The 23,949-nt window shown below is 37.9% G+C and overlaps 1 protein-coding gene across 14 annotated transcripts in view; it reads right to left on the reverse strand.

Moving 5' to 3' along the window:
* The window catches only part of EYA4 (EYA transcriptional coactivator and phosphatase 4), a 282,485-nt gene that overhangs the window by 244,534 nt on the left and 14,002 nt on the right, over nucleotides 1-23,949 (reverse strand). For all 14 annotated transcript variants that reach the window (XM_050787975.1, XM_050787987.1, XM_050787985.1 and 11 more), the window contains one exon: nucleotides 3,342-3,439. In XM_050787975.1, coding sequence (XP_050643932.1) covers nucleotides 3,342-3,374 — 33 coding nt within the window. In that variant the 5' untranslated portion in view covers nucleotides 3,375-3,439. The remainder of the gene's footprint in view (nucleotides 1-3,341; nucleotides 3,440-23,949) is intronic.

The raw sequence follows: 23,949 nt of genomic DNA on the forward strand, positions 1-23,949 counted from the left end.
AGAGTGGACAAAGCTTTGAGATGGGGGATGAAGAAAAGGAGGATTACTACCTCTTTTCTGCCATAACCCATTCAGTAGCTGATGATGCCATCACACTGAGATGAGTAATACTGGCACAAAGGACAAAAGGAGAAAAGCTGGGAGAGGGGAGGAGAGCTGGTAAATTTATTTTTCATTTGCTGAGTGTGTGGACCTGTGAACTTCCAGGAAGGGATGTCTGGTCAGTAGCTGGATATGCTAGAATGAATGAATACTCATTAAAGAGCATCTGAATATCTCAGGTATTTGTGACAGTAGCTAACATTTATTGAATGTTTATTCTAAGCGAGGCATGTGCAAGCACTTCATAAAACAACTTTTTAATATCCTTCCATTCCATAGAGGAGGAAGAGTTTAAGTAATTTCCCAATGGTTTTAAAGTACTTAAGTGACAGGGAAATCTGATTTTATAGCTCACGCCCTTAACTACCATATTATGTTGTATCATGCAAAATCCATTAAAAGTTTTGGGACCAGCTAGAAAGAAGTAGGTTTAATTCTGATCTCTGCTACTTAACAGCTGTTTGACCGTGACACTCTCTATGTCATAGTTTCATCTATAAAACGGTGAGCTTAAAAATTGCAATGGCCTGTAATCCCAGCACTTTGGGAGGCCGAGATGGGCGGATCACGAGGTCAGGAGATCGAGACCATCCTGGCTAACACGTTGAAACCCCGTCTCTACTAAAAAAAATACAAAAAAATAGCCGGGTGACATGGCGGGCGCCTGTAGTCCCAGCTACTCGGGAGGCTGAGGCAGGAGAATGGCGTAAAAAACCCGGGAGGCGGAGCTTGCAGTGAGCTGAGATCCGGCCACTGCACTCCAGCCTGGGCAACAGAGCCAGACTCCGTCTCAAAAAAAAAAAAAAAAAAAAAAAAAAAATTGCAATGAAGGGATTCATGGTAAGAACTGGAGAGAGTATATGGAAAATGCTAGATGCAGTGTGCATGTGCCATAAATGACTCCTACTGCTATGTCTACGCCCAAAGAATCCCCCTTGAACCAAAATAGCAACGATATGTGTAAATTCACTTTCATCGAACTATGAACTTTAATTCCACCCCTACTAGTTCTATATCTTAATAAATTTATCAATTTTCAAAGTATTTTGAGACATTAATATACTCCACAAAATTTAGAGTCATTTAAAGATTTCATTCAAAGATAAATCACTTCCATGTAAAAAGGCTGACTCTTTTTCTTTTCTTTTTTTTTTTCCGACATTTCTATAGATGCCATAATATGCATAACCCAAAAGCAATGAGGCATGTTGATGTTAGGGAGAGAGCTTTGGACTTGGAGTCAGAAGAACTGTGTGAAGTCCCAAATCTGCCTCTTACCAGCCATGCCAATATGGGCAAGCCATTTAACAGTTCTAAGCATCTCTTTCCACATTTGCGAGGTGAATACATTGGTCTACATGTTTGAAATTTAAATTCAGCAAATGGGTTCAAGCTGAGAGGGTAGGCAGGTCACCCTAGATTTCCTGTTCTCAAACCTGACTGCTCATTAGCATCACTGGAAACTTTTAAAAACATACTTCAAAAAGAAATAGTGAGCTCCATGACCTTAAAATATCACTAGAAGGACACCATATCTGATTTACAAGTTCTGTGCTTCATTTTGTGAACGGTGATATGATGCATCTTTAATAACACGTCACTTTAGTGTTAAACATAAAAATACATTCTCAACTGCATTGAAAATAAAATTCTTTCTTGAGTATATACACACCCTATAGTAATTAACAGAATCAACCATCTGGTTTTCCCCAAACTCTGCCTGCTTTAGCACTCAAAGTTCTGTGTCCCTAGAAACCCCTCAGTCTCTGGAAACAAAGACCGTTGGTCACTGTAACATATACACACACATACATACACATATTTGCATATACACACACACTTGTATGTGACCCTCGGTGTATTAGAACAAAGTTCAGATCAACATTACTCCTTTAATGAAGCATCACCACTAAGATGTTATCAACACTTACTACTAACTATTCAACTTCACCATAGTCACACAGACAGACCTCTGATTCCAACAGTCATGATGACTAACCTCCATTTTGCCAGAGTCCATTCTGTGAATATTTACAGTCAATAACCAGCATTTTTAAAAGTTTTAAAACCCTTGCCTTCCCATAGCCATTGCTGTTTACCTTACTAAAGGAGTCACACAATTCTAGAGGAATGTATCTCTATGATTTGACAGATTTTGTAGTTTTTTCACTTTATAACTTTTTGTTACATGTTTCCTATGATGCCATGTGAAATAAATAATAATATAATATATAATGAAATTAGACTATGGTCATGTCTATCCAAATTAAAGGTATGGCTGTCATTTCTTTTAAATAAAATATTCACTACAAAGCAAATCAAATTAACTTCAAATGGCACCAGAATATACATCTCTCTTAAAATTAAACTCATCACACGTACCTTTTCTAGAACCCATTATTATATATGAGTATCTTTTCCTCAGTTGCCTGATGGAGAAACATTTGACTGTAAGATTAGGTCATGATCACATAAGCTAATAAAGAATGGCATCAAAAAAAAAAAAAGAACAACATCACACTGCAGAACACACTCTCAGTAGGTACAGGTCTTGTTACTTGTAGCACCATGAGTTGCCTGTATGCAAAACAGCTCAAAGGACAGCTTCCAGTAGGGTGAAGGTGTGGGGGTGTGAGGGAAGCCCTCCCATTGCCTCTAGTTCCACACACTAAAGAACCACTGTCACAGAGACACCACTAACAAGCTAGGAGGAAAGGTTGCAAAGAGCCTTTCCCTTTGAGAAATCAGAATCTTCAAAGTATTGCCGTCAGTCTGGTGCATCCTTGGTCCTGCAATGAATCTAGTAAAATACAAAAAGCCCTTGAGAACTATGGTTTCTTTCCTCCTTAAAATGAGCAACAAGCATGCTAATAATACACTTTCTCCTTTTATACTTCTGATAGTCAACAATATCCAGCATATCTGAAATAAAATAATAAAGGAAGTGTATACAATTGTTTAGACTGTCTAAAACATGCATCATGATCTCAACGCCCTAGTCTTTCCACCACTGGCTTTCCAAGTAGAAAATCAAGGAAGACATCAAAATGTGACATCCTCATTAAGCAGAAACAGCATAAATCTCCAAGCCTGTTTCATGGTCTTTGAAAGAAAATTCAAAAATCATTTTAAAATATATTTAATGAAAAACTTACTTCTTACAATATATCCCTTTTACGTATGATTTTCAGTAGTGTTATCGCAACTTTTTTCCAGCAAAACTGAGAATGAAGACTTACTGATTGTTCATTTAAATCCTGGGAGTCTTCCATGTGGTTTTCTCACTTCTCCTGCCACTCCCAAGTAGAAGCAGCTTCCTTCAAGTAAAAATGACTATCTAAAACAAGAAGATGGAAACAAAGTGGAAAAAAAGTTACCTTTATATTCATTTATAAAGTTACAAAAACATATTAAGGCATAGCATGGTAATTGGTAACTTATAGGAACATTCTTTCAAGAAGAAAATCCCCTAATATTGTCTCCATATCTGATGCAATTAATGATCTTGAAAGTAGTGTCCTGGTAAAAGTGGGATATGTGAACAGCTAGTCAGGAATCCTACAGATCAACAAAAATATCCATAGTCTGCAATAAACACAGTCTGTAATAAATAGTTAATACACTATTTTGCTGAGGTAGGTATGTCATCAAGCATCTGATAGATTAACAATCAAGAGTCTGAATTAACCATTTACTTTCAAAAGTACATAAAATAATTTGAAAAAATAAGTGTGCATTTTAATATGACAGCTTTCTCTTACAGGAAAATTTGTCTGAATTGTCTGATGATTATTCTTCTGAAAATAATTACTCTTCACTTTTAAAAAATATAAAATACATGACCAACCTTAAAAAGACAATATGTTAAAGAATGTATTACAAATAAACATGGGAAAGATAATTAGTAATACACTATGGTGAAATAACTGGTTAACTATTCAAAAAATATCTTTACTCCCTACCATACATTAAAATATTTTCAAGTGAATTAAAGTTAAAAAAAAAACCTCTAAGAAAAATAGGCATATATTTTTAAATCCCCAGATAGAGGACTTTATCATAGTAGCAACAGAAGACACACCAAAAACCCAAATAACCCTAAATCCTCTCTCTTGCTCTCTCTTTTAAAGCACATACATGCAAACACACACACACAAATGCACACACACAATAATGAAAATTAAAAGGCACAGAAAAATCTAGAAATACCTGTGCAAATATCAAACACAATGGGCCAATGTTCTTAACAAATAAAGAGCTCTTACAATTCAAACAAAAAGGCACACACCCTATAGAAATATGTTCAATCATCATAAAACAGTGTTCAAATTCACAAGAAAATGAAATGTAATTTAAAATTGCAATGATACACTTCTAGTGTTCAAATTCTAATTCTAAAAAAGAAAAATTAAAACATTATAATAAAAACAATTTAGATTTAAAAAGTTGTTCTAGATGAACACAGATATAATCATTGAAATCGCATTTCAAGAAATATCTACTGACATCAAATATTTCTGAAAATACAATTTAAATGGAAAAGAGTATTACAATCTAAAGAAATAATTGGACACTGTGGTGGTTAATACTGAGTGTCAACCTGATTGGATGGAAGGATACAAAGTATTGATCTTGGGTAGGTCGGTGAGGGTGTTTCCAAAAGAGATTAATATTTGAGTCAGTGGGCTGGGAAAGGCAGATCCACCCTTAATCTCGCAGGCACAATCTAATCAGCTGCCAGTGAATATAAAGCAGGCAGAAAAATGTGAAAAAGAGAGATGGGCCTAGCCTCTCAGCCTACATCTTTCTCTCAGGCTAGATGCTTCCCGCCCTCAAACATCGGACTCCAAGTGCTACAGTTTGGGGACTCGGACTGGCTCTCCTTGCTCCTCAGCTTGCAGGCAGCCTATTTTGAAACCTTGTGAACACGTGAGTTAATATTTCATAAACTTCCCTTTATATTTGTATATATCTCCTATTAGTTCTGTCCCTCTAGAGAACCCTGACTAATACAGATTTTGGTACCAAGAGTGGGGTGTCTGATGAGCGTCAGCATCGGGTGCCTTAACCCGGCATTCAGTTCATCCCTCAGTGCCAGTTCTGCTTACCAAAAGTGGACTCACATCCCACGCCTGGCTCTATGCCAGCAAGCCAGGTTTCTAACCCATTTAAAGTTTGAGAATAGGTTCAGACCATTTCGGCCCCAAGACCTTCAATCACTCACTTTACCAAATAAAACAGCCTGGCATCCAGAACAGGAGAAGGTTCTGCAACAGGTCCAGGTTGCTGTGCAAGCTGTTCTGCCACTTGGGCCATATGACCCAGCAGATCCAATGGTGCTTAAGATGTCAGTGGCAGTTAGGGATGCTGTCTGGAGACTTTGCCAGGCCCCCATAGGTGAATCACAGCAGAGGCCTCTAGGATTTTGGAGCAAGGCCCTGCCAGCTTCTACAGGTAACTACGCTCCTTTTGAGAGAGAGCTCTTGGCCCATTACTGAGCTTTGGTGGAAACTGAACGTTTGACTATGAGTCATCAAGTCACCATGCAACCTGAACTGGCTATCATGAACTGGGAGCTTTCTGACCCATCTGGCCATAAAGTGGTCTGTACACAGCAGCACTCTATCATCAAATGAATGTGGCATATACGTGATCGGGTTTAAGCAGGTCCTGAAAGCACAAGTAAGTTACATGAAGAAGTGGCTCAAACGTCTATGGTCTCCACTCCTGCCACCCTGCCTTCTCTTCCCCAGGTTGCATAGATGCCTTCATCGGGAGTTCCCTATGATCAGTTGGCAGAGGAAGAGAACCAGGGCCTGGTTCACAGATGGTTCTGCAGGATATGGAGGCACCACCCCAAAGTGGACAGCTGCAGCACTACAGCCTCTTTCTGGGATACCTCTGAAGCACAGCACTGAAGGGAAATCTTCCCAGTTGGCAGAACTTTGAGCAGTGCACCTGGTTGTGCACTTTGCATGGAAGGAGAAATGCCCAGATGTGTGATTATATAGTGATTCATGGGCTGTAGCCAAGGGTTTTTGGCTGGATGGTCAGGGACTTGGAAGAAGCATAATTGGAAAATTGGTGACAAAGAAATCTGGGAAAAAGGTATGCGAATGGACCTGAGTGATCAAAAACCAGGAAGGTATTTGTATTCCATGTGAGTGCTCACAAACAGGCTACTTCAGCAGAGGAGGATTTTCATAATCAAGTGGACAGGATGACCCATTCTGTGGACACCACTCAGCCTCTTTCCCCAGCCACCCCTGTCATTGCCCAGTGGGCCCATGAACAAAGTGGCCGTGGTGGCAGGGATGGAGGTTACACATGGGCTCAGCAACATGAACTTCCATCCTCCAAGGCTAACCTGGCTACAGCCACTGCTGAGTGCCCAATTTGCCAGCAGAAGCAAGCAACACTGAGCCCCCGATGTGACACCATCCCTCGGGGTTATCACCCAGCTGCCTGGTGGCAGGTTGATTATACTGGACCTCTTCCATCATGGAAAGGGAAGAGGTTTGTCCTCACTGGAATAGACACTTACTCCAGATATGCGTTTGCCTATTCTGCATGCAATGCTTCTGCCAAGACTACCATTCGTGGACTCATGGAATGCCTTTTCCACTGTCTTGGTATTCCACACAACACTGCCTCTGACCGAGGCACTCACTTTATGGATAAAGAAGTGCGACAATGCACTCATGCTCACGGAATTCACTGGTCTTGCCATGCTCCCCATCATCTTGAAGCAGCTGGATTGACAGATGGTGGAATGGCCTTTTGAAGTCACAATTACAATGCCAACTAGGTGACAATACTTTGCAGGGCTGCGGCAAAGTTCTCTAGAAGGCTGTGTATGCTCTGAATCGGCATCCAATATATAGTACTGTTTCTCCCATAACCAGGATTCACGGGTTCAGGAATCAACGGTGGAAGTGGAAGTGGCACCACTCACCATCACCCCTAGTGATCCACTAGCAAAATTTTTCCTTCCACTAGCAAAATGTTCCCACGACATTACCTTCTGCCAGCCTAGAGGTCTTAGTTCCAGAGGGAGGAACGCTGTCACCAGGAGAGACAACAACGATTCCATTAAACTGGACATTAACATTGCCACCTGGACACTTTGGGCTCCTCCTACCTTTAAGTCAACAGGCTAAGAGGGGAGTTACAGTGTTGGCTGGGGTGACTGACCCAGACTATCAAGATGAAATCAGTCTATTAATCCACAATGGAGGTAAGGAAGACTATGCATGGAATACAGGAGATCCATTAGAGTGTCTCTTAGTATTACCATGTCCTGTGATTAAGGTCAATGGGAAACTACAAGAGCCCAATCCAGGCAGGACTACAAATGGCCCAGGCTCCCCAGGAATGAATGTTTGGGTCACTCCACAGGGGAAAAAAAACACAACCTGCTGAGGTGCTTGCTGAAGGCAAAGGGAATACAGAATGGGTAGTAGAAGAAGGTAGTCATCAATACCAGCTACTACCACGAGACCACTGCAGAAATGGGGAGTGTAATTATCATGAGTATTTCCTCCTTCTTCTGTTAAAAACATGTTTGTGCACGTATACACTTGTACTAAGTGTATATCTTTATTTCCTTTTCCTTTATCATGTGGCATAAGATTTACTGACTTCATGTGGGCATTTAAATATTATTAACTTTATGTAATAGTATTTGGGCTGGGGATTGGTGCATTTCCGGTTGTACAAAGGACAGCTTTATTATGTTAGGCATAATTATGACCTTATAATATTGTCTTTATTTGAAGATGATGTATGATCTCAGGAGATATATATGGGTTTAAGTTGACAAGCAGTGGACTTGTGATGGATAATACTGAGTGTCAACTTGATTGGATTGAAGGATACAAAGTATTGATCCTGGGTGTGTCTGTGAGGGTGTTGCCAAAAGACATTAACATTTGAGTCAGTGGGCTGAAGAAGGCAGATCCACCCTTAATCTGGTGGGCACAATCTAATCCGCTGCCAGTGCATATAAAGCAGGCAAAAAAATGTGAAAAAGAGAGACTGGCCTAGCCTCCCAGCCGATATCTTTCTCCCATGCTGGATGCTTCCTGTCCTTGAACATCGGGCTCCAAGTTCTTCAGTTTTGGGATTCGCACTGGCTCTCCTTGCTCCTCAGCTTGCAGACAGCCTATTGCAGGACCCTGTGATTGTGTAAGTTAATACTTAGTAAACTCCATATGTATGCATATACACACACACATATATGTATATATGTATATACAAAATATCCTATTAGTTCTGTCCCTCTAGAGAACCCTGACTAATACAGATGCCAATTCAGTTTATTGAATATTCAGTATCAGCAGATGTTTTGCTCAGTTTTACATATATCCAGTCATTTATTCCCTACTGCATCCAAGTAGGCATGGTCTTAATTTTTTCAATTTCTTTTATGCTTTGCAATATTTTCCAAAGTATACATGTTACTTTCCTTATTAGATTACAAGATGTTTTAACAATTACAAGAGAAATTTAGAATGTAAATTGCAAAATGTTTTATGCATATATAAACAGAGACAGATCAAATTTTTTTCATTCTTCAAAGTTAAAAGTCATAAAATAATAATAACACATGTATATAATGTGACAGTTTCACTGAGATATTGATTTAAAATACTCCAAAACTAGAAAAGCATCATTTTGAAGAAAAGCACAGTTTTAAACTTCATATGAAAACGGAAGGGAGGGTGTATAGGATATGGCGGATTATCAAGCACGCTGAAAGTTGATGCAGTACACATGTGTTTTTTGTTTGTTTGTTTTGTTTTTTTGAGATGAAGTCCTGCTGTGTCGCCCAGGTTGTCATGCTATAGCACACTCTCTGCTCACTGCAACCTCTGCCTCCCAGGTTCAAGCACTGTCGTGACTCAGCCTCCCAAGTAGCTGGGACTACAGGAGTGCGCCAACACACCTGGCTAATTTTTGCATTTTTAGTAGTCTCACCATGTTGGCCAGGCTGCTATTGAACCCCTGGCCTCAGGTGATCCACCTGCCTCAGGCTCTCAAAGTGCTGGGATTACAGGCATGAGCCACCATGCCTGGTCAGCAGTACACATTTGAATTCAAGAGGATAAGTAGGCAGAGAGTTCTAGATTTAAGGTGGTGTTTTTGTGTTGGGACAGCATGGAGTGTGGAGGCTGAGAAACCATGATGGAAAAGCCCGGCTTTTTGCCTCTTAGCTCACACCCCCACCTTCCTCTTCTCCTCCTGATGGACTGGTTCCTCCCCTCAAATCTGGGTCTCTCAGCCTGATCCTGATTCCTACTAATTCCTTTCTTGTTTATCCTTTCCTAGCTGGCCCATTGATCCTTGGTCCTGTAAACTGTCCCCTGGCCCAAGTAACCTAGACCACTCTGGCTCAGGTTCACCTTGGAAATGACGCATGCAAATAGTAAGTGCTGGCCACTGGTCAGCAGGCACTGAGCTGCCCCAGACTTGACACCTGCCCACATCATGTCAATCCCTCTATTCTCCCAGACTGAATTGTGGCTGGTCACCTCCTTTAGAGCCATTTTCTCCTCACTACCTTGATAACAAATTAGCCAAGTGCTCTCTTTCAAAGGAAAATCTGATGTTCTTTCTTACTCTGATAGATACATGGATTAGATAAATGGCAAAAATACTGCACTGGATTGCAAAGAGACCAGACAATTGATTGCCTACATAAACAAAACAAAGCAAAACCTTTGCATTTCTGAATAAAGAAAAATAGCCCCAAAAGTAAAAGGATACAATAGATTATGGAAAATTCTTTAGTAAATAAATATGACTATATATACACTTATTGAGGACATAAAAATTAGTGAGGAAAAGTTTAAATGTCCATTAGATGATTAGGAAAGAGTAGGAGAACACAATTCATTATAAGAAAATGTAAATAATAAACAAACATATGGAAAAGCATTCATTTTCACAGTTACTGAAATACATAAAGCTGAGCAATAAGTACACATTTCTTGGATTATTGTATACATATTCAATGCCCAAGCAATTTATATATGATAATACTTAATATATCAAAAACACCATGAACACGGTGTCCTCAACCATTTGCTAGTAATAATGTCAAGTTTTCTAATATTTTTAGAAAGCAATCCATCTATGTGCTTTAAGAGCTATAAATATGTTTAAGCTCTTTTACCCAGTATTAACTTTCCTAAGGAGTAACCTTTCCCCCAAAAAGGCCGCAAAATATAAACTACAGAATAATTCATGACAATGAAACAAGTAACAGCCTTATCTTTGTAGTGGATTAATTAAACAAATTATGGTCAGTTGTGTAATACAATTTAATAGTCAAAAAACTAATTATAAAAATGATGAGGGGCCAAGCACCGTGGCTCATGCCTATAATCCCAGCACTTTGGGAGGCTCAGGTAGGCGGATCACCTAAGGTCAGGAGTTTGAGACCAGCCTGACCAACATGGTGAAACCACGTCTCTACTAAAAATACAAAAAGTTAGCCAGGCAGGGTGGCAGGTGCCTGTAATCCCAACTACTCAGGAGGCTGAGGCAGGAGAATTGCTTGAACCCAGGAGGCAGAGGTTGCAGTGTGCAGAGATCACGCCACTACACTCCAGCCTGGGTGTGACAGAGCAAGACTCTGTCTCAAAAAAAAAAAAAAAAAAGTGGAAAAAAAAAGTGGAAAAGTGAAAATTGTTGACTGTGAATTAGGTGAAAAAATAACACCATATTTTAGCTATGCTAACACTGATGTACAACTAAGAATGTTTTTGGATACTGACGAATGGGAAACATTAAAAGAAATTTGGTAAAGAATTACATTTTTGGTTTCACATACTTTAATTATTAATTTTACGTTGTCTGTGCAATAAGTAAAATTTTATTTGTCTCCAATATAATAGAGAAGCACAAAGTAAAACCAAATGATGCTAAAATGGTTTCACAGGATCAGGTAAAGCTACAGCAGATAGTGAAAATGAATTTTCACAGTGCTGCAAGTGGCCTCTTTTACTTCTTCTACAGATTAAATTTCATGCCAAAAGCATCTCTTTAGGGGAAGGGAATGTTTGTCTTATTTACCCATCTACAGTACCTAGCTCAGGGCCTAGCAAATTTTAGGTATTTCATAAATATTGATTGAATGAAACATACATAATGTAAGAAATCATACATAAGGTATTTGACAATGTAAACAAAAAATTGAGTAAACAGCCAGATGATTTAACTTTTAAAATTCTTTCTCAAATGTATAGCTATTTTAGGAAAAATCTTTCCTAAAATATTTTTCTTTCCTTTTTCACATTTTTCAGGTACATAACTGACTCCATTTTAATTTTTACTTTGTTTTAGGACAATACAGATATAAACTTTTAGACAAGTATTATTTACTGAATGGGAATATTTTAACTTTTCAGAAAATACAACATTGATAATTAGTCTACCAGGTAATTTCCTACTCACCTGACCTAATAATAAAATATACTTAAAAATATTATTTATACCAATTAGAACTACTGTTTATTTACAATATAGCATGTTGCATTAGTTTCCTAGGACTCCTATAACAAAGTACCACAAACTGGATGGCTTAGAACAGAAATTTATTCTCACAGTCCTAGAGGCAAGAAGTCCTAAATCAAGGTGCTGGCAGATTTACGCTTGCTCTGGAGATCCTAGGGAAGCATCCTTCGTCTCTCCCCAGCTTCTGGGGGTTGCTGACCATCCCTGGCTCATAGACGCATCACTCCAATCTCTGCCTTCATTGTCACACTATGTTCTCTGTGCCTAACGTCACATGGCCTCCTTTTGTGTGTGTGTATGTCCCTGTACAAATCTTCCTCTTAAGTACAGCAGTCATTGTATTAGGACCTATCCTAATCCAGTTAAAATCTCATTTTAACTGATTACACCTGCAAAGACCCTGTTTCCAAATGAGGTCACATTCCCAAATACAGAGATTGGACCTAGAAGCATCTTTTAGGGAACACAATGTACTCACCACATGTGTACAATTATTACACTGAAATTAGTTTTAAGATGTCATCGAAGTATGAATGTAATATTTCCAGAAAGCATATGTAAGAATTAAGGATACTGATTGTCAGGAAAGAAGTGATAATTTTTCAGATGTACCACCATCTCAGAGTACTGTTGCTAACTCAAGTGAAATTAAATAAGACTTCAGGGAAGATATTGGAGCATAAGAGACTTAAGCCAAAACTAGCCCTTCTTTGTTAACTGCCAGTTCAGAATCTATTTCATGAACTGTTGGGGAGTTATTTACATTAATGTTCCATGTTACAACATAATACTTTGCTTTATATTTCCTTGAAATTTAGATTAATTGTTACTTCGTTTGACTTTTTACGGTAACGTGAATTTTTTTCTTGGCCAATCACACTAAGGTACTAAAATATTATGAGCCTAGTGATTTTATATTATTGAACCAAGTAAAACTACCTAGGCTAATTGCAGACACAGTATTATTTTACATCATAATTTAGCAATGGTTGTTATGTTAAATCCTTTAACATTTAGTTTTCACAAATATATGAGAAAAAGATGAGAACATTCTCCAAATCAAGTAAGAGAAGCATTACCTCATAATAAAGATATAAGATTAAGGAATAACAGTAACCTCATGCTGTTTTATGAGCCAATAATCTAGTTCCCGCTCTATCTCAAGACCATTCCACCAGAAAAGGTGAATTTCAAACAGTATTATTAGGTTGGTGCAAAAACAATTGAGGTTTTTCGCACTGAAAGTAATGGCAAAAACCACAATTATTTTTGCATCAACCTGTAGCAACCTCACCCATTCCATATTAAATTATTTCTTCTGCAGTTAAGTTTTCAATATATACACCATTCATTATATCTTTTTCTTAACTCCGCTAGAAGTGAGCTACAAACTCTTGTCTTAGAAAATTAGAATTAAAAATTTAACATTTCTTCTCGTTTAAATACATAAATATCAAATTTCTATATAAAGTTTTAAGACAATTCTCAGAAACGGAATGAGGCACCATGGCTCCATCCAGATGGGAGAGACTGCAAGGTCCCTTAAGGAATGAGATGCTGAAGGAGGTTTGAGAAGTTTGTAGAGATTCTGTGATGTACACCTAATCCTCTGATTCCTTGAGGCCAGGAGTTCAAGGCTGCAGTGAGCTATGATCACGACACTGCACTTCTCCTAGGTGACAAAGCAGAGACCCTCTCTCTCTCGCGAGAAAAAAGAAAAAAAGAAAAGAAAGAAAGAAAGAAAGAAAGAAAGAAAGAAAGAAAGAAAGAAAAGAAAGAAAAAAGAAAAAAGAAAAGAAAAGAAAGAAAGAAAGAAAGAAAGAAAGAAAGAAAGAAAGAAAGAAAGAAAGAAAAAAAGAAAAAGAAAAGAAAAGAGAAGAAAGAAAGAAAGAAAACTGAGTTGTCCAGGCATGCTTTGCTCCAGCTAAAGAAACATGAACGTGGAGTGGAAGGGACAGATCTCAACTCCACACCACGCTGGCATGGAATGAGGACTGACGCTGCACATGGAAACACTATACCTCTGGATTCTGTACACAAATGGCACAGTCTTAGCCGGTCATCAAAGCCAAACAACTAGGCTTTGTCACTGACTCCCTGCTCATTTGCTCTCCACCTTCAATATATTACCAAGTCCTATCAATACCTCCAAAAGTTCGTCAAATCCCTCCTCTCTCTCCTCACTGCCACTACAGGAGTTCTGCCATCACTGTCCCCTGCTTGGGCCAGAGCAACAGCCATGTAATGGTCTCCTTCCCTCCAGTCCTGCTCCCTGGACGTCACTGTTCACAGTGCAACCAGAGTGATGGTTATAAAATAAAGATCTGAATGTACTCTCTAAAAACAATTCAGAGCTTTATCCTGTCCTAAGGAGAAACCAGAAATTCTTTCATCAGTCCTACCTGCAGCCATGGCAGTGTCTAGCAGAAGTACACCTCTGCCAAAAAGCCCCTTGAAGGGGCTCCGGGGTGTTTCTCTCCCTGGGACCACTGCCCCAAGTAGGAGTTCTGGGGATGATTCCTCTTCCTTCTCCCTCAGTCCTGTTCCATTGTTCTCGCCATTCTCTTGCCCTATCACCAGCCTCACACTGTCCTGCAACCAGAGCCCGGGACCTGTACATGAGTCTCCTGTGCGGGTACAAGCACGGCTGAGGGCTATACTTGCCTCTTGCTGCAGTGAAAAGGAAAAAAAAAGGGAAAGTGGAAGAGTACATTCCCCACTGCTTCAAATCCCTAGCATATCCTTGGAAAAAGATTTAAAAATTGCAGCTGCCAAAACTTTTGTTCCAGGTCACGTGCAGACCCTGGGATGGGGAAACAGGTGCCTGAAGAGTCCTACTCGTGGCCTCCAACACAGACCCTTTCCAACTTGGGTGGGGCTTTCAAGAATCTTTCTGCCTATGCAGAGTTGCCTGGGCCACAGAAAGGGTCACTACACTAAATTCTAACACTCACAACAGTTGATCTATTGTGTGGCTTCCAGATTTTCAAGCTGCAAGTAAATATTCCAAAATGTAATATAATACATATCTTGTATAATATTAAGGTTTGCCTGCATGTATATTATACACATACAACATATCTCCCTCCCACAGATGCATATCCAGCTTAACCCATTAGGTAGGGTCTGCAAGTCTTCTCCAGTTACACCAAATTACTTGGATCTAATGATTCATCTTCCTTAGGATATGAGTCTGGGAAAATATCAGGCTAGTCCTCCTTCAGTGGCAAAACCTCTAGGAAATAAAACTTGGAAACGTTTCATATCCATGTGGAAAAAAGCTGGTCTGTAGGGAAAGACAGAAGAGAAGTGACCAAGAAAGAGAGGAGCAAAAATGAAGATGGCAAGAAAGTCCTGGTAGAATTTAAGCACCCGGATCTTGTGACTCCCAAAGTCTCACTGTTTCTCTGCTCTTCCTGCTGCTTACTTGTCCAACTCTTCCTTGCATTTCATGAGCTATCCTCAAGGCCTTTAATTAAATTCTCTTCTTTATACTGCAATGGTATAGGAAGTCTAACAGTTTATATTACTGTTATATTATTGAGAAGTTACAGCTGTGATCAACTGTCCAGATGGGCATTGCTTTACAGTTCCTGTGCACCTAGTCACCTACTCTACCCTCCAAATTTCATTACCGGGTCTGTGAAGCTGGGTCAGGCACTGGCTGGCTCCAGCTACCAGGGAAGCATGCCAGAGAGGAAAGCCAATGGCATAAACAAAGAACACCTAGCTCCAATTCTACGGCCAACTGTTCAGAGACATGGAGATGCACATTCTTGGACTATGCACATGACTCTCCTCTCTGGCCATAGAAAAGAAAAACAGCTGAGGTGTCCAAGAAACAGATCTGGGTGAATAGTAATGAGCACCTTGCCTGACTTCAAGCTCCTTAAATGGAGCCAACCTACAAACCAGATGCTGAGCTATTTTTGAACTGTCTATAAAGATAGAACATGGACTTTGCGAAACGGTTCATTTAACTCAAAATGTTTAAAAAATGATGATGGGGTTCATACTTCTCATGCTAAAAATTACAACAAGCTCTACTTTGTGACAATCATTTGGGGCATTTGACATAAGTTCATTTGATGGCAGGTCTTCCTGGAATTATGAATTAGGATCACTTGATTTTTCACAAGCAGGTCAAACAAGGTGTTCTATTTTGTTTGTGTTTGCTAATTGGTGATGGTTGCCTAGATAGCCTAGACAATACAGAAGTAATTATGTATGAATTGTCCCAGGGAGACATGTGAAAGAATTCTTAGCGCAAGCAACCTCAGCACCCCTACAGATACTAAGGCAGACTCTGCAGACCAACTTTCCTTCTCTTATGTTACTCCTATTGCTCTTCCCTTCCAGTACTGAGAAATTATTCTGCTGAGCACACTGTAATGGTTCATCTAGCTGGCTCTCCTGTAGCCTGCCAGAAGAGAATATATTTGAAGTCTTTCTTAGAAGCAATCTGCCTTTTTCTCAGCCATAAATCTCTCTTCTGTGTAACCTGGAAACCTTTATTGATGAAGAGTATATGACTGTATATATTGCTTAACACACATCTGATGACTTTATGATCCTCCTGAGGAAAATGTGTTGCACTTTGAGAGAATTTAAGAATAGATCTCCCAAGTTTAGAATTGAACTCTTGAAACCCTAGAGATGTAAACGATAGTTTTGCTAGAGGGGATGTAAGTTTAGTGATTCCAAGTAAAGACCGGAATAAAATAGATCAGCTTGTGAACCCTTGCTTTTAGTACTGGATAAATGTGTGATCTTGGAAAAGCTAATTAATATCTCTAAATATCACTGTCTTGATCCATAAAATAGGGTTTTTAATAACATTTGTATTGTATTTTGTTATGATTAAACCAAAAATATATTTCAAAAATGTAGACCACTTTGCTTGCTAGTGAGAGTGGAAGAAAACCTGTTTTTATATTTTGCTCTTCACATACTGAATTAAAACATTTTAACATTCTTTGCTGTATAGTAGAGTGGTCTCTGCAATTCCTCAAACAAATGTAATTATTTTTGACCCTGCTTAACTAAGAGTATACTAACCACTGATCTCCAGAAGCTACATTAACCAATTGTATTTAGATAGTAGCCAAAAGTCACCAGTCTTTTACCAATTCTCTGAACTCAGCTACGCTTGTAAAAATGAACAACACCTTGATTAAGTCATTAGCACTTGTCACCTTTTAGTTGTCATTGTGTATAACATTAAAGTTGTGACTGGTGCCTTTAGTGTTGAGAGACTGATATAATCAATAAACAATTATAGATGCACATGTGAAAAAGAAGGGAATAGGAAGGCATGAGCATTCAGTGTTAACAGGATGTTAAGAAATTTTAAGTTGGCAAAAGCAGGAGAGTAAGTACAAAATACAATGAAGACAATCGGTCATTACAATATTTTGATAATCTTAAAAGCCTTAAAATCCCCAAAACAAAGAATGGCACATGTGATATCATTGCAACAACACATCTACTTCACATTTCTGACAAACAAGATGAACAAGAAGTGGAGTTAAGTGGCAACTTAAAGGCTGTTGTGACGCTCCAAGTGAGAAGTCAAGAGAATCTAGACTGACATGGGATGGAAAAAGGCCTGGAGAAGAGGTGGATATGAGGGATAATATGCTAGATACATCAATAAGACAAAGAAACTATATGAATATAACTGATAAGGCAAATATGACTTTCAGGTATCACACCTTAATTCATGAGAAATTGATGATATGGAAAAGGTATGTTTGTGTTTCTGCTGTTATTGTTTTGTTGTCATTATCTTCATTTACGGCGATCGATCGGCAGGAAGCAAAAGCAAGAGGCAATCCACAGAGGAGAGAGTCTGAAAAGTTTGTCACATTTATTGGAGGGGGGCTAGAAAAACTCAGCCCACCATCAGACTCAGCAAAGAAGCCTGTCCTATGATGGAGCCTCTGGGAACAGAATAAAAGAAAATAATTACTTGAGTGAGATAAATCAAAACTTCAGCCTTGCAGAAATGTAAATTCTAAATGTTTACCACATCTGTGGTATGGAAACCTCAAGCCAAAAACAATAAAATCAAGACTGACCTAGAGATCTGTCTGAAATCCCTAGACTCCAGGGAAAGGCAAAATTGCTCCATAGAGTACAAAGGGTTCTGAGAGAGAAATCCACCAAAAATTATAAACTACAGGCCAGGTGCGGTGGCTCATGCTTGTAATCCCAGCACATTGGGAGGCTCAGGCAGGCAGATCACTTGAGGTCAGGAGTTCGAGGCCAGCCTGGCTAACATGGTGAAACCCCGTTTCTACTAAAAATACAAAAATTAGCTGGGCATAGTGGTGGGCGCCTGTGATCCCAGCTATTTGGGAGGCTGAGGCAGGAGAATCACTTGAATCCAGGAGGCAGAGATTGCAGTGAGCCAAGATCGTGCCACTGCACTCCAGCCTGGGCAACAGAGCACAACTCCATCTCAAAAAGAAAAAAAATATATATTATAATTTCTTTGTATACATAAAGAAACAAAACACAGTAGAGAGTAGCCACAATAACAAATTAGGAATCTAAGAATTTGAAACTACAGAGCAATGTGGAAAAAACTAGATAAGTATACTTAAAACAGACACAAAAGAAATAGAAATAAAATGGAAAAGCCACACACGAAAAAAATACACACACAAATCCGGAAGAGAGCCATAAAAATGTTTTTAAAAATATGTCCACTATACTTTTTTACAAGAAACAAACTTATTAAACAGTAAATTAGATACATCTAAAGAAATAATTTGTGAACCACAAGGTAAATCTGGTAAATCTCAAGAAGTGAGTGCCCATCCCCATAAAAGAAAATAATAACAACAAAAACAATAACAAAAACACAATTATATCTTTCCAAGCAACTTTGCTATAACATTAATGTCTCAGGAATCAAGGTGTGACACCGGTGAGTCATATTCTTTATTTTGGGAAGGGAGGAGTCCCAAACACAACAAAGTAAACATGAGAGTTACATAATATAGCAATAAATCTGATTCACTTAATGCCAAGTTACTGATTTGAATTGTGTCTATAATGAATACTAATTAAGAATGTAACTAAATAAGATGCTGTTTGCCTTCCTTAAATTTGGGACACTTGAGGATAATTTTACTGATCCAGATTTTTAATCGAGGCATCCAGGAAAGTTTGAGTACCCTTTTTCCTCTCAATAAATCCCCTTGTAGCATTTGAATATAACAATCATTCCACTGACCCTGTAACTGAATTAAAAGTACGGCCACTTTTACCAAAAACTGCCTTTATGGCTTCTAAAAAGCCAAAGACCTTTAAAAGGGCTGAAGTTGTAAGAATTCAGAAAATAATGTATCAAATACATTTGGTGATTTGATTGAACTCAACGTTATGCTTCCCTGCTATGTGTCCTGACTTTATGGGCAAATTTGGAGAGAGATATATTAAGAGACACAGAAAAAGAAAATGAGAGAGAATGGATACAAATGGAATCTATATAGTTCTCTTTCTTTGTCTTGGGATTATGAGGAAGATAGAAATAGGTGAGATTTATTAACAGGCTGATCACATGAGTCTGTAGGTATAATACTTGAAGCTTCTTAGCTCCAATGAATAGAACCACCTCCTCTCCTTGTTCTTTCTTTTGATTATTCCTTATATATTAGTTTAAAAATCTGCTTTTCAAAACTTCCAGTTTCTGGCCTGCCCAGCAGAGCCACAAACCATAAACTGAATCCTGCTTTCACATGTATGGCAGGCTGTTAGATATTAGGAGCATGCTGTCATTCGTGTCACTCCTAATCTTTTTTTCTCAAGTTAAGTACAGTGCCTCTGGTTAACAAGAGCATATCTTCAATTTTAAAAAAATCTTTGTTTCCCAACAGGGAATTATGAGGGAATTCAGTGAGCCACAAAAGCATAATTGCCTAGGAAATGCATTAAATGGAAGGTAGATATAAACTAGGTCATAGTGCAACATCATTTTTAAATCACTCAATTATAAATTGACATATTAATATAGATCAACATTAATGTATACCAAAGTATCACATTTATACCCAGATAAAAATGTAAAGGAAAACCAATTAGCTGAAATAGAAATTAATGATGATAATCTTCAAAGCAGCAAGAATGCGCCTTTGAGAAAGACCCTAGGGTTCTGTCTGTTTGCTTGTTTGTTGGAGACTAAATTATTCTTCAGTAAAACTGAAGGGGGAAAAAAAGACTAATGTTTAAGCTACAGGAAGATGTGGTTTGCCTGGTACTTGGACGTTCTTTGTAGAATCTACAAGTTCAGCTCCCAGGGGTCCAAATGCTCTTGGACCTGAAAAGCCTCCTGGGAAAGAACGCTTCGAAGGGAAGAGTTGGAAAACCATACAAGCAGAAACCAAGTCTGAGTCCTAAGTCTTGGGGCTGCAAGAAAAGAACAAGAGAACAAGCCAAAAAAAGTTGCCCATTAAACTCTCTATAGAAGGGGAGGAGGGCAGGTGTCATCACTATGTACTCTGAGGTCTCTGTTACAGGGTACTGGGCTGAGGGAAGTTGCTAGACACTTTCCTCATTTCAAATTCCTTGTGACCCCAGAAGTTCCATCAAAAAGTGAGGTCTGACCCAGAGAAATCCTATTTGCTTTAAATATAACTCTGCAAGCTTGTGGAAAGAAATGAATTTGGTGAAGAAAGCGTGGGAAAATACTGGTTAAACTAGTAAGAAAAAGATCTCAATAAAAAAGAATTTAAAATGTGAGAACTGAAACTCAGGAAGATGGCAGAATGAGAAGCAGAATAATTTGCCCCCTCTCTCTTGATTCAACCAAATACAAAGACATCAGGTGGCAGAGATGTGGATACTAGTCCTTATAGTACTCTCTAAGAGTGCCATAGTTTTTCCTGGTCCCCACTCTATGCCCCGGGCATCTCCTCCAGGGCTTCAGCCAGTTCTTGTTCAAGCACTTGAACAAACTAGATTCACTCCTGAATTAGCTTCAGGTGCTGCCCATAGACACTGCTATGGCCCACACTTGGACAATTCAGCTTGGTTTTCTTAATGTCTTAATTTCTTTTTCATGATTGTGAAAAAAATGTAATGAGTTTCTTTCAAGAAATATCTAAGATATATATATATTCAAAATATTTATAGTCCCTAAATCAAGACTGTATCATACAAAAACACAGATTCTTTCAAAATGCATGAATGAGTGAATGAGTGCATAAACAGGCAACAGTGCATAAATGCATGAATGAATGGATGAGCACATAAATAAGCAAATAAGGCAATATACTTCTAAAGCACATGTCAGGAAATGGATAAATTACGTTTCATGAAGTTTCAGATCGAATCAGGCAAACAGAATTGTTGATTTCTATGTCTGCCATGACTCAGTGTATAGCTTTGGGAAAACCTCGTAATTTCTCCATACTTCAGTTTCTCACCCTATAAAAGGAGTATATTGCTTGAAATTTAATTCCCTCACAGCAGTGAGAGTTTTGATTCAATGTTTATAAAACGCTTTTTAGCTTCCCTGATTAACAGGCAAAATACTGTGGTAGTTTGTATAATACATTTTCCAAAAAGGATAAAGGTAACTGGTCGAATCTGATGTAAAATAATACTTTACTCGAGAAATAAGTATCAGTCATATTTATTACCTCTCCATTTCATTTGCTAAATAATAAAAATTACTTCTAACAGAAAAAGTATCAAATTAATATTCAAGCCAGTTGAAGTGTTATCATCATAGGTCTCACCTACGTTGGGGGAAGGAAAGTTGTTTTGTTTTTCCAGCCTACCCCACATGTTTATATGGTAAAGTCAGGAATGTCGGGCACAGTTTTGAAGGCCTCTAGCGTATTCATTGGTTTCTGGCATTCTAATGCACTCTACTCTTATAACCATAAAAGTACTCTTGAGTGCTTCTGGAAATATATAACAAATCCTTAATCAATTTAAGAGTGTTTTAACTGAATACATGAAATTTCTTGGGAGGAAAATATTAGCTATTCTACACACACACAGTACTTAAGTTAGCAAGAGAGTTCCTTCTCAAAGGCACAAAGCAGTTTCCCCATAGTAATATAATTTTCAGTTTTATATGTGTAAGTCCTATTGAATCCCTTAGAATAACAGGAAATTCTGCAGGAAAAAAACCCACAAAAATTGATAGCCATATTTATTCAATGCCAGAGGAATACATTGGCTATTCTGAGTTGCACTACTTTTTAAAGGCATTAGATAACCATTGAAGATTAATCAAAATCTTAACCCAAAACTACGAGAACTGAATATTCCAGAGACAGAATTTTCTACATGTAAGAACCTAACAGTAAAATCAACAGATTAATATACTTCATTTTAAAATTGTATCTATCAGATTACTTTAGCCAGCACTTGAGTAGCAATTTTCTGAATTTTGATGCATTAATTTTTATCTTCACATTAAACAGATTATGATAAGTAACAGATTTATAAATTAGTCATTGATACGACATAACTGATATTGTGACATGTGTAATAATATTTATCAACATACTTAGAATGGAGTAATGTCATTTATTATTTATACAATGTCTGCACCTTTCACTTCTATGTTAAAAAGCTATCATAATATATGTAAGGTGCTTAGAACTATACCTGGCACAGAGCAGGCTCTTACTAGAATAATAATATATCATTCCTCATAAGTTCTCACCAATCGCATGAGAGTTACAACCATTTCTCCTAATAATTCTGGCAAATATTTGATGGTACTAAGTAAAAAATGTAGTGAATATAATATATACTGATTTATTTCTTCCTACCATGTGGACTTAAGAACCATAAGTATATATAATATACATTCATAAAAATGAATACTAACTATTCTTAATTGAGAAACTAATTATATAAATTATATGTATATATTCAATATACCACTATAACGATTCCTCTTAACCAGAGCACAAATAATTACAAGGTTCACTTAAGTTGAAATTTTTGCACCTGGTTTTTGTGATAAAGATGAGAATACTACCTTAAAAGATGCAAGATTCATAAATCTTTTTTAAAAGTATGTTGGCACTTTCTATGGAAAATGCACATACATATTTACCTATTAATCTTGCATCTAGAGGTTTGTCTACAGATATTTTTGGCAGGTGTACAAAGAGACATAAAAATCATCAATGCAACATACTTAGTAATAGCAAAAATCTGAAAGCAACGTAAACATACACCAAGAGGGGAACAATGAAATTATGAAACATCTGCATAGATTAAATAGAAGCACCCAAAAGCATATGTACTGATGTGGAAAAATATTCAAGATTCAGCAGATCAAAAGCAAGTTTTAAGGATCAATGATCCTATTGGAGTTAAAATGTAAAATGAAAATAAATTACATCCTCATATAGTTCTTACATTTACACGTACATAGAAAAAAAATGCCTGAAAAGATACACACCTAAGTATAAAAACTTACCATGATTTGCAGAGATTAAGAAATGAGTAAATACACTTTTTACTTTAAATATAGCCATATTTTTTAAATCTTTTAAGAAAGTATAACATATGCACAGTAAAATAAAATACATAAATCAAAAGTTGATCACTGATGAATTTTTATTGAATAAACACTTCCACATGACCAGCAACCAAACCAAGATAAAAGACATAATCAGCATTTCAGAAGCCTCTCTCTTGCTCCCTCTGGTCATTCCTCTCAAAATAAAAGTAACCTCTATCATCTCTGTTGTAATATGTTATACAAAGTATGAATTATTTGTATTTTTTAAATAACAGAGTAAAAAAAAAACTTGCTTTTAGCAGCACGAATTTCCCTCTCTGAATATCAAATACACTCAGCAATTTATTCCAAGATATCAATTCAAACTATAACCTGAGCTTTTACAGTGGGCCAGGCACTGAACCAAGTGTCTTTCCTGCATGAATTCAATTATTCTTTACAACTCCATGAGGCGAGTACTGTTATTATTCCCTATGTACACATGCTGGAACTATGGCTTACAGCCACTCAGAAAATTATATGACCAAAGTCACATCGCTGATGAGTGGCAGAGCCTGGATATACACAAAGGTAGTGATTCCAGCTTTCTCAACTCCTCGTCAGAAACAAACAAATAAAAATGAAGTGGTAAGATGTAGAGCTGGGAGCATGAAGGGTCCCCAGCATGAAGTTCTCTTTTTTTGTTGTTTTGTTTTGAGTAAATGACTTAAGGTCTTAAGGTCACATAATACAGCAACTCATCTGCAAAATGGAAGGGTTAGGCTAAATCTCTCTTCTGATCTGATGATCTGACTCTGATAAATAAAGTGACCCACTAAAGCAAA

The sequence above is a fragment of the Macaca thibetana genome, chromosome 4 (genome assembly GCF_024542745.1).
Source record: "Macaca thibetana thibetana isolate TM-01 chromosome 4, ASM2454274v1, whole genome shotgun sequence".
Lineage (NCBI taxonomy): Eukaryota > Metazoa > Chordata > Mammalia > Primates > Cercopithecidae > Macaca > Macaca thibetana.